This window comes from Bactrocera tryoni, chromosome 2 (assembly GCF_016617805.1).
Source record: "Bactrocera tryoni isolate S06 chromosome 2, CSIRO_BtryS06_freeze2, whole genome shotgun sequence".
Lineage (NCBI taxonomy): Eukaryota > Metazoa > Arthropoda > Insecta > Diptera > Tephritidae > Bactrocera > Bactrocera tryoni.
Window position 1 is genome coordinate 403,848 of NC_052500.1, and position 16,037 is coordinate 419,884.

General features: G+C 33.2%; 3 protein-coding genes across 4 annotated transcripts; 2 read left to right on the plus strand and 1 right to left on the minus strand.

The window, feature by feature from the left end:
• The first annotated feature begins 63 nt into the window (after positions 1–63).
• On the plus strand, positions 64–2,194 carry LOC120769071 (phospholipase A2 group XV-like). The gene is made up of 5 exons (XM_040095929.1): positions 64–497; positions 593–961; positions 1,018–1,245; positions 1,378–1,672; positions 1,758–2,194. Exons 1-5 carry the CDS (start codon positions 389–391, stop codon positions 1,975–1,977), a joined length of 1,221 nt encoding a protein of 406 aa, XP_039951863.1. The 5' UTR covers positions 64–388; the 3' UTR covers positions 1,978–2,194.
• Positions 2,195–3,701: 1,507 nt separating this feature from the next.
• On the minus strand, positions 3,702–10,455 carry LOC120769705 (ras-related and estrogen-regulated growth inhibitor-like protein). Of its 2 annotated transcripts, none has more exons than XM_040096839.1 (5): positions 10,389–10,455; positions 6,362–6,441; positions 4,741–4,898; positions 4,405–4,560; positions 3,702–4,271 (listed from the first exon to the last, which is right to left on the minus strand). In XM_040096839.1, the coding sequence occupies exons 2-5, from the start codon at positions 6,426–6,428 to the stop codon at positions 3,954–3,956; spliced, it is 699 nt and encodes a 232-aa protein (XP_039952773.1). In that variant the 5' UTR covers positions 6,429–6,441; positions 10,389–10,455; the 3' UTR covers positions 3,702–3,953. The 2 variants fall into 2 exon arrangements, with proteins under 2 accessions (XP_039952773.1, XP_039952772.1); XM_040096838.1 differs by lacking the exon at positions 10,389–10,455 and adding an exon at positions 9,061–9,870.
• Positions 10,456–12,785: 2,330 nt separating this feature from the next.
• On the plus strand, positions 12,786–15,364 carry LOC120768513 (glutamine synthetase 1, mitochondrial). Its single transcript, XM_040095241.1, has one exon. It carries the CDS (start codon positions 13,241–13,243, stop codon positions 14,447–14,449), a length of 1,209 nt encoding a protein of 402 aa, XP_039951175.1. The 5' UTR covers positions 12,786–13,240; the 3' UTR covers positions 14,450–15,364.
• Positions 15,365–16,037: the final 673 nt, after the last annotated feature.

Consider the following 16,037-nt stretch of genomic DNA (forward strand, 5'->3'; position numbering starts at 1 on the left):
TACGTTCTTAGCTTTTGTAAACAGCTTTCAACAAATGTCATTATCAAAGTAATTTACAGATTATTTATAGAGATAAGTGATTTGTTTTCGCACACTATTATTATTTAATTATTAGTTTTTGCAAAAAAAGCTAAAATTGTTATAAATTCGTTCTCAAAAGAAGCAACAAAATTTCATAAAATTGTGATAGTAATAAGACGTCATATTTCTAATGTCGCCTGAATCATTTCACCTTTGTTCGGGTTCATTTCTTCTGAGCTGAGTGGAAAAAAAAAAACAAATAAATAAATATAAATATAAATAATTAAATAAAGTAAAGTCATATAGTAAAAAAATTGTTGAGTGTATAGATTCGATTATCTTGGGGAAAGTTAAAATTTACAAAACGATGAAGTTGGCTTTTTTCTGGATCTATGTAGTTCTATTTTCTATAAAGGAAGTGGTCAACGCGGCGTCATTTTTCAAACGAGCAAAATTATTATCTCCTGTAATATTTGGTAAGTTTCATCAATATATTGATTTGTTTACCACAAAATGTAGTACTTGTCTTTATGGACGACCATTGTATAAAAACCTATACGCATTGTTACAGTTCCAGGCGACGGTGGAAGTCAACTCGAGGCGAAACTCAATAAATCGAGCTCCCTTCTGTATTGTGCAAAGAAATCTGATTGGTACAGTCTGTGGTTAAATTTAGAATTATTGGTGATACCGCCAGTTTATTGTTGGGTTGAAAATGTTAAACTATGTTACGATGAAATTACTCGAACAACTCGCAATACACCAGGAGTTGAGATACGTGTTCCTGGATGGGGTGATCCTGAGGTGGTTGAATGGATAGATCCTACACATAATAAAGCTGGGGCCTACTTTAAAGATATAGCAAATGTGTTAGTTGATTTGGGTTATGAACGAAAAAAGAATATACATGGAGCACCATATGACTTTCGAAAAGGACCAAGTATGCCTTTGATATAATTATAAGTGTATTCTACGTTTTTATTTATTTTGCTCTAGGTGAACATCGTCAATTTTTCATTGATTTAAAAAAACTTGTTGAGGATTCGTATGAACGAAACTCAAAGTCGCCTGTTACGTTCATATCCCACAGTATGGGCAGTCCAATGACATTAGTGTTTCTTCACCAACAGACTACGGAATGGCGGAAAAAATACGTAAAGCGGCAAATAAGTTTAGCCGGAGCATGGGCTGGTAGTATGAAAGCCCTTAAAGTGTTTGCAATGGGTAAGTCATTAAAATAAATAAATATATAGTTGCTGAAGGGTCCTAAAGAAAATTGTATTATATTATTTGCTTCAAAATCTATAACGCTATATATCCAAAAATAGGTAATAATTTCAAATATTATTTTTCAAGGTGATGATTTGGACTCGTTTCTTCTCAGTGGAAAAATTTTAAAGGAAGAACAAATTACGAATCCCTCTACCGCGTGGTTACTTCCCTCGCCGCTCTTTTGGCGACCTTCGGAGGTCTTGGTAGAAACCCCTTCACGTGTTTATACAATGTCACAAATGAAGCAATATTTCGACGATATTGATTATTCCGTTGGTTGGCATATGCGAGCAGACAATATGCAATTCACATTAAATTTCAGTCCGCCAGAAATAGAACTACATTGTCTGTACGGGGACGGTTTGGACACGGTTGAACGGTAAGTTGAAAGATTTCTGGATGCCACATTTAATACATATATACATACATATACCATATGAAGCATTATTTTACTTCCGCCTTAGTTTACAATACAAAAAGGATACTATCATTGATGAAACACCTAAATTGATAATGGGAAAAGGTGATGGAACAGTAAATCAGCGGTCCTTACGTGCTTGTCATGCATGGATCGATCGACAAAGTGCCAATATCACGAACGTTGCTTTAAATGGGGTGGACCATATGGGTGTACTTGCACACAAAGATGTATTGAATTATATTAAAAATGTTATGCAGACCTAGCTTCTTCAAAACAAATGTATACAAATTTTACTCAATATTTTTTACTTACTTTTTACATATCTGGACATGTGAATTGTTAAACACGTTTTTTCTAAATTTAATTTCGGATGATTGTACGTGGTTTTGTCTTAAGAAAATAGTATAATGTACAACCTAAATACACTTTTGGTGTAATCTAGTGCAATGAAATAAATATGACGACTGACTGATAACTATATGTGTGTACATATGTATAATTGTTTTTATATTGACTTTACCGTAATTTAACCAACAGCGATTTACACCAACGATTAAAAACACAAGAATTGAAAGAAGGTAGCCAAATAAAATAATTTTTTTTTTGATTATTATACTGTTTATGAGTTTTTCGTCCAACGAGAGCCTTGAAGCTCAGTTAATAGGGATACCGTTGAAATCGTATCAAACATACATTTTATTATGGTATTTTGCGATTGAGCTGCTATCTAAACCCATCGCGAAAACTCAGCACCATAAACACTGCCTGCACCAAGGCATGGCTTTGGATCGAAACTATCACAGCTACCTTCAGTCGTGGTCGAAGATTGAACAGATCGTACAAGTTTTCTTCATTCTTATGGAGCGAATACGATTTGAAGAAAATACTTTTTTTATTTTTTGTTACATAAAATTTCTCACGAAATTTATTAAACATTTCTTTATTTTTTAATACAGTGGAAATAACTATTTTCTTTGGCTTAGTCTAAATAAAAAATTACATAATTTCTGCTTTTATACATAAATTTTGTTTTGTTCTTAAATGTATGTACATATGTATATATAAGGTATATAATGCGTTCTTACTGAAGCTCTAATATTTATGTATTGTACATTTTCTTAAAGCAGCCGTTATAAGTGAAAGCCAGTAAAACTTTTAAATGGGCTTGAAACACTTCAAAGCCAAGCTACTGCAATGCACTGTATCGTAATTTCCTACTGTATTTCGATTGAAAAATGGTGACCTATCAATGTTTCTTAATTAATATAGTTGATAGAAAACTTTATTAAAATATGACTTTCTAATTCTAATCGAACTCAACGCAATTAGCAATCAAAGTCACAGTCGGTCTCAAAATGTTTCGAACAATTTTACTTTTTAAGCAGAAAAAGCTGAACTTAAACTTCTATAAATAGAATGAAATTTATAAAAGAAAATTTATGAACGATAGTGATTAAAAATTTAATCCATCGAATCTAAATTAATGAAAATTTATAGCAATTTGCGTTAACAAAATGTTACAATTTCAGTTACATCGGTTTGCCTGTCGATATTACGATTTATTAAAAACTTAATCCTAAATATTTTGTATTTATCATTAGGCGGAATATTAAAAAAAAATTAACAAATATTATTTAAATAAAAATATAATTTCTACATATCACAGTTCTTTTCAGGCGCATTTTTCGAAAACAAAAAATATATAATTTCAATTTTTGAAATTCAAAATTTTTCTGTTTTCAAATGAAATTTCGAACTGCCTTAGTATTATTCAAAAGATTTGTATAAATATGTATGTTTAGGTCTTTTCTTCTACAAATTTGTTATAAGCATATTAATCAGTAAATTTATAAAAAATCATTTTAGTTATTAAATATTTAATCTATATATATTTTGATTTTTAAAAGAGAATAATTAGCAAATATGTATACATACATATGTATGTGTATGTATACCATATAAAAAAACTTATAACTTACTCTGGTTTTTTTTTTTCTTAGATGGTTTTATTTTTTGGCGTAATTTTTATAATAAGAATAACTTAAGATAGTGTTTCAAATTCCATTTCAAAACAAAAAAATTTGAAATCATTGTCCTTTCGCTAGTACAAAACGAGTACATGTGTATACACATGTAGTGGATACACTTAATAATTAAATCACTTTTTACATTTATCTACTATAGAAATAAATCTCCCTTACCCGTCCCTTGATAGTGACCTCTTTACCAATCTGTTCGGTCACAAACTAGACGTTGCCATGAATCCTTGTCGACGCCTCAGAGCGCGTGTCTTGTGTAACTCTCCCTTATGGCAGGGTATCACAGTTCCTTGATTTATAGCCAAGTTACGACTGCTACCATAACCACTGCTTCCCATAAGGGTTCCAAGCATTTTACTTACGGAAAATTTACGAATTTGCTTTTGTGGTTGCGCACGAGAGTTAATAATCAATTTTTCGAAGGCCTTTGACAATATGGGAGTGTACTCAGCGACGGAAACTTCACAAAAGCCTATGGAATGTGCAGCAGCCAAAGCAGCACCCTCTTTTTCAGGTATCTGAAATTAAATATGCATACATGAATGCTACCTAAATAAGAGACAACTGTTGTAAACTCGGCTTTAACCCCGTAAGCGGTGTCTACACCAATAAAGAGAAGGAAGAAGAATACGTTGGGGTACGCAAACCTACCTCGCGCAAATGATCCAAATCGGCTTTATTGCCTATTAAGTACGCCGATGGTCCATTTTGTAACGCCTTGATTTCGCCCAAACATTTGGTCGCATAGTTTAGGCTTCTGCGTTCCGTTATATTGTAAACGACCATGCAAGCATCGGCCCAAAGAACCTGTAAACATCACCAAGAAAATTTGGTCCCATTATAAGTTTTTACTTACACATTAAGGTTATACTAAAAAATATATGTATGTACATATTACTAATATAAACATAACCATATAAATATATTTATGTACTTAGGTATAATTTAAAAATTTCATGTTTGTGTTAGGAGAAATGATTTATTTACTTGTTCAATTGGAAAATCTTCCGTGCTTCCGGCATACACATCAACGATTTCTACTTCCGTCAGACCGCCATTTAAAGTGATTGTTTTATTATATAACAGATCTGTGTTGGAGCGATATTCGCCAATGAATCGGCCTGTCAGATAACGCACTGTCAACGCTAAAAAAATAAATCAACAGATCCATCAGAATTGATACGCTCCCGTTATTTGAAATATATTGATTTTCATTTTTGTTTAGCCATTTATCACTCACTACGCTTATGTTTGTGTTTTTGTTTCAATTCAGAAAATCAAAATATAATAATTTCCATTGCATTGACGAGATGCATTGCTTATGTTTATACAGTAATTGAAAATTCTACTGAGACACATACACATATGTACATATTCGCATTAATATGCCGAATATTAAATGAATATGCACAGTCAAATCAAATGTCACAGCCAAATATGGTATACAAATGTCTTCTAATTATGTACACAAGGCACATACATATGGATATACTAGACTAACTTAACATATAAACTAAATCATCTGTTTTAACAGTCCTTCAATATGTCAATACAAATCGGGATTGACTCTCGATCAGTATGGGTCTAAAACCGGTTTTGAGCCAGCAATATCTTAACGATAACGAACTGGTCACACTTAGTACAATTGTTACTCATACGCCATGTTGCTCGCAAATGAATTGAAATTTAAAAGATGTATATTCTGATAAAAGAGGAAATGCGATTTTACGAGAATATCTTGGGAATACAATACCTGCAAATAATAATATGTCTGCAACACTGGTGTCACAATTTTAATCTGTAATGGGTACATTACATCCATTTACAGCTTCAGTGAAACATACAATGAAAGAAACTTGTTGGTGTGTATGTATATGCATATGAAATGCTTACACAACTGTGGTGACATTCATCTCAGAAATTGAAAACACGGCTATTGACAAGACAATAATGCATCATCTGGCATTGAATTCAACTGAATGATTTTGTAATTACTTCCAATTGCCGATTTTCCAAAAAAGCTCATATGAGATTAGATTAGGACCTCTCTTGGTGCTTAAATATGCATGTGCTTGTTCAACCATTTAAAATTTGTTGTATTTGTCGTTAGCTTCTGAATGGAGAACTCTGATATCATACAAAATGAGAATACATGGTACTTCCCTAAGACATCTTATGTAATTTCAATAGGACCTAATTTTTTAGAGCACTTTCTGATTTACATATGAGGACATCATGTTTCGTAGGTGCATGCATATACGAAAGATTACTCATCATTATGGAATAAAAGTAACGGTTTAATTATCAGTTTTGGGCTTAAACACTTGACTTTTTAGTAAACGAAAGTAAATAAGCAAAAAAATATTCAATTCGCTGACGTATGACGTTAAAAGTTTACGTATTTCTTGTGTTCACTCTTAATTATTTATGAGTTATTAATTCAGGATTTACTCCACATGTCGCCGATAGCAGCGGCGGTTTCTTGACATTGACTGGCAAGTTCAAGTCTGTTTAAATGACTGCTTAGCACATTTGCCCATTTATTTGCATTTTATTGATAATGTGTATAAATATTGTTAGTTGATGTGTGATCATTTAAGTAACCGACCTGATTTCCCCACATCGGCATTTCCAATAACAGCGAGGCGCACCCGGGGGACATCCTCCGTTCTCATTGTGACTGTTTAACTGCAAAGACAATGGAAAAATTAATACACAAACATATACATATAATTTAATTTTGAAAATACATATGCATGTTTAAGTAAAACATTTTTGTATGAATAATCAAATAGCCATGTATTATCGTCTAACTTGTACGAGGGTCAGATATGAGATTAGTATGTATATACTGATTTTCCCGGTTCCAATGTTCTCTTTTGTTTATGAAAATAAAAATTAAAAACCTATCTTCCATCTATGAACATATACAGTACATTTCCGATAAAATTTACACACGAAAAACGTACTGTTATCGTCAAAGAAAATACAAATGCCTATTTTCCAATGTTTAGTAAATAAATAACAGACAGTTCAACATCCCTAACTCGAATCACCATAATCCACAACAAAACGAGTGTGAGAGTCCAGTGCCAATTCATGAGTTCGAGTTATGGAAATTTCGAGTTATAGAAGTTCAACTGTATTTCGATTTATATACCAATTAGTGTGTTCAGTGAATGTGTTATGAATACCTTCTGTCATCCTGTGAATACTATAATTTATTATTATTTTATTTTGTTGTTAATTTAATTTCCATGAGAAATTCTCATTTCAGCATACATATGTACATATGTATATGCATGTGCATGTATGTATATTGTGATCACATACAGTTATCCGTATAAAATCTTTTAAAGAATTGTTTGTATGAGCACATGGCAAATATAATATGGCAAATTAATTTCATTTCAGCGCTTTCTTAAATGATGTGTGGAACCATAATACAGTAGATAGGACTCCTGAAGATAAGATAGTAGCTACTTCAAATCTGTTGCTTATGACAACGGGAAGGAATTCGTTAGGAATTTTTATAACTCTGTTGTTGTTTATTTAATGAGTGTGTAAACATAACTGTATGTGTATAAGAAAGATATATACATACATATCTGTAGGAAAATCAAAGTGTAATTTCTTAAAAAATTGAGGAAGTTGCCAATATTTTGGATTCGCATCACATAACCTATAGTGGAATAAATTTTTTTAATTGTGATATCATCAAAACGTTCACATTATAAGTAGAAAATGCATGCCGTAGAGGCATCTAATAGAATTCTTTGTTCCAATTATAGTACATACATACTTATATAAGTATATATAAATGCACATATATACACATATAATATCAATAATTAATGATATATTAATTATGTAAAGAAGCATATTGAAACATAATTAACATATAATATTATGTATCACCCTAATAAATTTCATGTGGAAAACCAAATCTATTCTATGACTTATTTAAGCTTTTGAAAAATGTAAGGCGACAAACGCACATCTTCCTCTAAGTTCAGTAAAAACGAAATATTAATGGATGGTTGTGATCGGCGTGTCGACAGTTTTTAGATCTTTTGGCTGCCGCTTCCTCCAGCTGACGCGGTTGCTACGAAACATCGGCGCCGTACTGGCCGCTGATATTTTTAAAAATAGCAAAGGAATTTCGGAATACGCTTTGTCGTTACAATAACAGCAATGGATACAAACCAATATCAATGCAAAAGTATATACATACATACATATGTATGTGTGTATGTATGTATGTATGTATGTGTTAAGCATTAAGATTTGATCGAATTCAGTTTAACAATAAAAAGTATGTACAAATAAAAGAACCTACATACATACATATATCCATATGAATTTGTGTTGTGAGAACTCAACGCTCTTAGTTGGAAATTCGCGCATACTTTTTAGTAACTTTAAAAATTTGATAAATGCAAATAGGTCAATTACTTTAACAAATTATCAAAGAAGCGCAGTATCATTGTTGTCATTTGTATATACACATACACATGTATTTACATATGAATACGCGTGCAATTTACAGAGGTAGGTAGGTACATACATCTCATTCCAACTTCTTCTTAATTGGCGTAGACACCGCTTACGCGATTATAGTCGAGTTAACAACAGCGCGCCAGTGCCCCAGTCGTTTCTTACTCCAACTACATATTTCTATATTCATTTTTGAGTCTACATTAATCGTGGCATACGTGTGATTAGGAAATTCCAGTGGACCGACTTGTGCGAAAAAAGCAATCACTGTTAATGCATTTACAATGGTAATCAAGTTATTTGTCTGCTGCGCGCACGTGTGCTCTTACAGCCTGACTACGCTCACAAAGAAGACTGGGCTGCCATGTTAGCTTCTCAGCGTGCGGCATGTCACAAATGGCATGTGGCAGGAAGCGTGTGGCGATCCTGTTCAACAACAGCACGCGCAATGAAAACTATGTTTGTGGTCCGCATGTAATTTACCTCATTTATTTCAACGATGTACACACATACATGTGATATACCAGAATACCTCGACTCTTCTAAATTAAGACCAACTCCGTATCTAACATCCACAAATCATGAATTAAATACGTGATTAATAAAATAGATAAGAGGTAAGACTATATACATACGCATGAGAATATGTGTATGTATATTTCAAATTATAAACGATAATATTGGCAAACTAAACTAAGCAGATCACAGTTATATGGAAACAATGCGCGGCTTATAAAAATCTTCGTTCTCCCTCCTACAGTCATGATTTTAAAATTGTAAATTGAAAATTTCTTATTGTCAATTTCTTACCTTTGTAACTAGTTTAGAGACAGAATTGAAGTGCTTTAACTAAGTCTGTGCTTACTTTTATTCACTTTTTATCACTGGGGTTAGAAGAGTCTGTAATGTTTTTGAATTTTCTGTGCTTTCCAACGGTTTATCTTGAGTTCTAATAACAGGCAATTGTCGCTCTAATTCATTATTTTCAAATAATAACTATTTTCTAACTTTTTTTTAGTTTTTCAGTAGTCCTCAGGCATTCAAAGGCATGATTTGTTCAAAATATTTTGCTCGACTTTTTGTGTTATATGTTTTTCTGGCAAATACTTTCACTTTACACTTGAAAGTTCCGAAAATAACACGAGTACATACATATATGTACGTTATAATAAAATATTTTATGTAAAGTATCAATCGAACGGCTACGACAAAGGTAGTCTGAAAGTGTTTTCATACGAAGATTTACGTGGTTGATCTCACAAAAGAAACAGCAAGCAAGCATTCAGTTATCTTGTTGATTTTATTTTTTATTATTTATTTATTTTACGATAATGCTCATATATTTATTTTATCTTCCTTTTCTTTACTTCAGAATGAACTTATTTCGATGATATCTCATATAAAACTGATGAGCTACCGGCGTATGCCGCGCTAAATATACAAATCATTTTGGTGGAAATTCGCAAAGATATTTTCTCTGGAGACCACACTCTTAGCAATGCTGTTTCTGAGCATTTTTTATTTGAATGTGAAATTAGTATGTGAACCCAGGCAACCAACGGCGTCCAAACGTTGCGCTTTACATACTTTGGAAGGAGGCCTTTGATTGATTTTTTCTTCAATTCTTCAATAAAACTAGTAGTTTTATAAATAAAGGGGAAACGCAACTGTCGATACTTATAATTAATGTTCCGAAAGGTAGACAGATACAAGGGTTATGAAAATTTCATTTATAAAACTCAAAGTACCTAAGCTTGGAGAATAACATTATGAAAAGCCTGTTTTCTCAAAAGAAGGGACTTTCCTTCATTTATTGTGTTTGGCATTGCTCTTGTTTACATCTGTGATTGGTCGATGTATTAATGTTTCATTCTAAGCTCTCCATGCGCATGCGCATTTCTATGTACGTGAAAAGTTTTCAATTTCTCAACAAAATTTAGAGCAGAGGAATTTTTGACAGTAATTTGGCGCTGTCGCTTTTATTTACGAACGGCAGTCAGCGAAAATGAAAATTGTATTATTTTCAGATGTGCAGACATTTGATAATTGGTTCACATATGTATGTATGTATGTATGTATATAAATTAATACAAATGGCTTGTGAGTTCTTAACATGGTTGATTTCTTTTGGGTATCACCTTTTGCAGAGATTAAATAAACAAGTCAATAATCACAGTTTAAAAAACACTGGTGAATCACGACAACAACTTGTTTTCAACACTATAGACAATAACGCACTTTAAGCATACTATTAGTTTGTTTCTTAACTGATAGTAGCCGCTAGTTATCAGGAAGAACAGCACTGAGCGGATGGAGAAGTTACTCTCACGAAGAGCGAAATAATGAAAATGTAAAGAAATGGAAAACTGGTATAAACTAGCGGAAATTAACTAGAATGTATCAAAATATTTTTTAATAATCACAACATGTCAACACGCGAAAATTAATCGTCAGAAACTTTGTTACTTTGCTTTGAGAGTGACTTAGTTTTTATACATTGTTATTTTCATTATGCTTATCGAAAACTTATCCTTAGCCAAAGTCAAAAATTTAATAATTTCTTAAATTTAATTTAAAAAAAAATTATGTAAATATATGACGCACATTTAGAAAATAATCTCAGACATCCGAGTAGACATCTGCAATATTTGGTACTACAACACACCAGTTGATAGTGGCTGCTGATACAACGGAACCACTATTTGCTCGCATTACTTTTTCCAACAGGGTGACATGAATACAACTCCGACAAGTTCACTTCCCCAAACAGTATGTGGTATGAATAAAATACGAATACAGCTTTTGCTCAAAAAAAGCTCAACAGAAACAGCTGTGAGTGCACTGCACCCATTTTAAAATTTGTTTACCTTGCATTTATCTACACACAAACATGTTTATGTATGTATGTATGTATGCTATCAGTATGTTTATTGTGAAATAAATACATCTGTATTCGTAAATGACAGTAACATATAGAGAGGTATACTCATTGAGAGATATTCTCTATTTTTTAGGAGAACACAGAAAGAAGGCAACAACATTCATCACCGGTGGAATACCGTCTGGGCATGAAAGGTGAATCCGATATTTGTGATGTCGCCAGTGCCGCTAAAAAAATCTCGGACTTTGCAACCAAAACAAAAACAGATGTGCGATGGTATACAAAACAAAGCACTTGGAGTAACCAAAACAACAGAGCGATGCATTTGATGTTAAAAAGCAATAGTGGTACCCGTACATGCATATGTACAATTGTACATACAGGGATATACATATGAATGCATTTGTGCGAACTAATATATGGTATGCGTATGTGAGCCTTAGGCATCTTTCTGTATATATACATATGTACATATATACGTACATATGGATACACATAACATATACATACATATGTACATACATACATATATAAGTGATGTACAATTATCATATCATGTATGTACAAACATACGTACATACATGTTCATGTGCATAGCATCGATTATCTATTGGACGGTGTACTTACATATACACTTTATCAGCTGGGTTTACAAAGGAGGCTCTCAGCTGTTACTGGACACAATATCATCCGCATATAAGTGGATATGTGTGTGTGTGTTCGCAAATTTTATTTACATATACACTCCTTGGTTTTTCGGTTAATTGTTTACAGGTTACAGATACAGGCGTACATATTATATATGCATGTCCGTACATACATACGAGTACATAAGTATGTTCAACAATTGACCTTTTATCCATAAAGTCGATCTTCTCTTACCAAACATTCCATCGTATCATCCAACCACAACGTGCACCAACAAATATTTTACGGGCGTATACATTTAATTACATACATATATAATATATATGTATGTATATGCATACATGCGTGCATGAGTAAACATTTGTAAATATGTTTATATACATATGTATTGCCGAGAGTGGCTGCTTCTTTTGCTCAGATACTTGTATATACATACATATGTATGTACATATACATATCTGTTTACTGACTGCTTACTATGTTTTAGTGTGGGGTTATAAACGGAAACTTTTGTTGCCCATTATCGGGAAATCTTCTTACGATAACGTCCATCGCATTCACACGGGCAATACTCGTTGGGCCATTTTCCGAATCCCTTTTCAGATCACATTCTCAAATTTACTTTTCTTTTTTTCGAACATATTCTGAATATTCATTTGAAACCGAGCGTGATTAACAACCACGATACCAATTCTCAATGAAAAGTAATGCCGAATTGCATAGCAGTGAACTGTTACGAAAAAGAACAGAAAACCGTTAACCCTCGGTGTCCTTCATCTTTCCTCGTCGCTACTCGCCATCAAATTCAGGCAACAAAAGTCTTCGTGTGTAAACACAGTCTTAGAAGCTCGCCTACGCATGCATTTAGGGTAACGACTCTCTGTAACAAGCATATCTCACTAACACAAATGAAGAAGGACAGACGCCAAATGTGGGGAGGTTGAATTTTAAAAATGTGATAAAGAAAATCGCAACGAATGAGGCCTGAAAAGTGAGTGCTTCGCTATGTTCGCAGTCAGACATTGTTCAAACCTCAAAGAAAACGGGTGTTCGGACTTAAACGCATTGCTGTTCATACAAGATTTTTGTATATGGACAGAAACCACTAAGTGTAGTGAGAAAAAATTAGTACAAAAGAAAAGTGCTGCAATGAAATTAAGTTGAAATTTCGAGTGTTATATCAAAATCGAAAGTACAAAACAAAAGAAAGGCAAAGTTCCAGCAAATAAATGAATACAAATTGTTTGAAGTGTTACGCACAAACCTACCTTTTTCGGACATTTTCCAAATCACATATGAAATATTTCCACTAACTCGTGCTACTCTCCAACTTTACGCCGCAGATATAGCTATAACATTTAGCGTCCTTCAACGTCCTTCATTGAAGAGAATATAGTGGGAAGAGAAATAAGAAATAATAATAACTTCAATACAAAATCAGGAAGAATTTTGTAAAAAAAGATGGCTCTTCGTTGTGCTGGTCTGTTTATTAACAAGGAGTTTGCGGCATCCTCCTCGTTTTTATCTCAATTCCGCAACCTTAATATGACCTCTGTGCGCAAAGCACATTTCCTGAGGAATTCACCTAATGCAGCGCTGAGCAAAACATTGTTAGATCGCTATCGCACACTTGAAACTCCAAAAAATCTTGTTCAGGCAACTTACCTTTGGATTGATGGCACTGGTGAAAATATCCGTTTGAAGGATCGGGTTTTGAATAAGGTACCAAAAAGTGTGGAAGATCTCCCTAATTGGCAGTATGATGGAAGCTCGACATACCAAGCCTCTGGTGAAAACTCAGACACCACCTTAATACCACGTGCCATTTATCGGGATCCCTTCAAGCCAGGTCAAAACGATATTATTGTTATGTGTGATACTTACACATCTGAAGGTAAGCCAACGCCATCGAACAAACGCGCTGCCTGTCAAGCAGCTATAGAAAAAGTTATTGATCAAGAACCCTGGTTCGGCATTGAACAGGAATATACGTTACTTGATATTGAGGGTCGCCCCTTCGGCTGGCCAGAAGGTGGCTTTCCTGCACCACAAGGACCTTACTACTGCGCAGTGGGAGCCGATCGTGTTTACGCCCGAGATTTAGTAGAAGCTCATGCCACTGCATGCTTGTATGCTGGTATCGACTTCGCTGGCACCAATGCAGAAGTTATGCCCGCTCAATGGGAATATCAAGTGGGTCCTAGCATTGGCCTCAAAGCTGGTGATGACCTGTGGGTTTCACGGTATATTCTACAACGCATTGCTGAAGAATATGGCATTGTTGTTACATTCGATCCCAAGCCAATGGATGGGCCATGGAACGGCGCTGGTGCTCATCACAATTTCTCTACTAAAGCTATGCGTGCTGATGGCGGTATGAAAGTCATAGAAGAAGCCATTAAAAAGCTCAGCAAGCAGCAAGAGCGCCACATTCGTGCCTATGATCCAAAGGAAGGCAAGGATAATGAACGACGTTTAGTCGGCCGGTTGGAAACCTCAAGTATCGATAAGTTCTCTTGGGGCATTGCGAACCGTGGCACCAGTGTTCGTATTCCACGTGGTGTGGCAAGTGCAGGTAAAGGCTACTTCGAAGATCGTCGTCCCAGCTCTAACTGCGATCCCTATGCTGTATGTAATGCTTTGGTGAGAACTTGCTTGCTTGATGAATAAACTCAATAAGCCGCCCATAAATTGAGAGAGTGAAGGTCGGTATACATATGTACATACACCAGAAACTACAAAATGAGAAATCCTGAAGCTCAACTTAAGTACATATGCACATCTAAACATCCGTGAAATGTAGAGAAAAAACAAGTTTAAAAGAATTACAAATTTTCAGGAGAAAAATGGGAAAATTCTGTACATAAATAAATTTTATAAATTATGAAATTAAACTAAATTTTAAATGGTACCTATAAAACTTTTAATGTCAAAGATGTGTTGTCTGTTGAAATTTCTTCGAAACCATAATTGATGTAAATTCAATATATGTACATATATATATGTATATGTACATTTATATATACATATATATTTAAGGACCAAACTATACAAGTATATAATAAATATATATATACATAGCTAAGTAATATTTGTATAAGGAAAATTACAATCTCTTTGAAATGGAGGAATGTAATTATTTTGTTATAGATTAATGTATGCATATTCTTAAATACCAAAATATTCCATTATATACATACATACATGAGCACTATCTATTTTCTACTGATATTTTTTATAATTTATGTATATTTTTCAATTCACAACAATAGTCATACGATCAATCACAAGTGAAAAAATGCATATTCTTATAAACACTTTAAACACGTTTATGATGGTACTTTTTCAACATAACTTACATAACGTGGAATGGAAAAAAGTGGAATTAGACCAGAAACTCCAGAATTTATACTAATAATTGATAGTTGAATTGCCAAAAAATTAGCGATAAACAAAGGAGCACAATGCAAAATGGAATGGAGCGAACATTTAATAATATTTTTTGTGATTGTTATGATGAATAGATTAAGTTACCCACATTGATACAAAGGAAAAAATAGTTGAATAAAAAAGAATCACTAAAAAGTTGTGTTTTATTTAAACCAGCCTGCACCTAACACCGAAATTCATGCAAATTTTGTATGTATGTATGTATCTCTTTCAATAAGCTTGAAAAGGTACACAACGAGATCTTATAATAAAAACAACAACATATTTAGATAAACTTACATACATATAAATAAAGATGTTTCCGCTTTCTTTGGACAAACAAATAATAAATACAAGCATAATGACTCGACTTTATCGTTTGACACCAATTTTTGATTTATTTATAAATATGTATGTATGTACATATATATATTTACAAGTGTATTTTAGTGTGCGCTTGGCTAAGTATCACTGTACACATGTATGTATACGTTTAACATATGTAAGGGTGTGTGAAATCAAAAAAAAATTTTTGGATTAGAAACAAAGTCGCGCCTAATTGTGCTAAATCCTTCGCTTAGGACTTTGGAGTAAAGGCGTTCAAATATGTAGGATAGATTATAAGATATGAACATACATATACATACATATGTATATACCATAAATCCTTGCTATTATTAGTATAAAATTAAAAATATTTTTAACTCAACATTTGCGTCAGAGGTAACGTTCTAATGTATTTCGTTTTATAATATATTTTTGTTAATATTCAAGATATCACAACAATTCATTAATAAATTTTACAATTAGGTTTGTGTGTATATTTCTA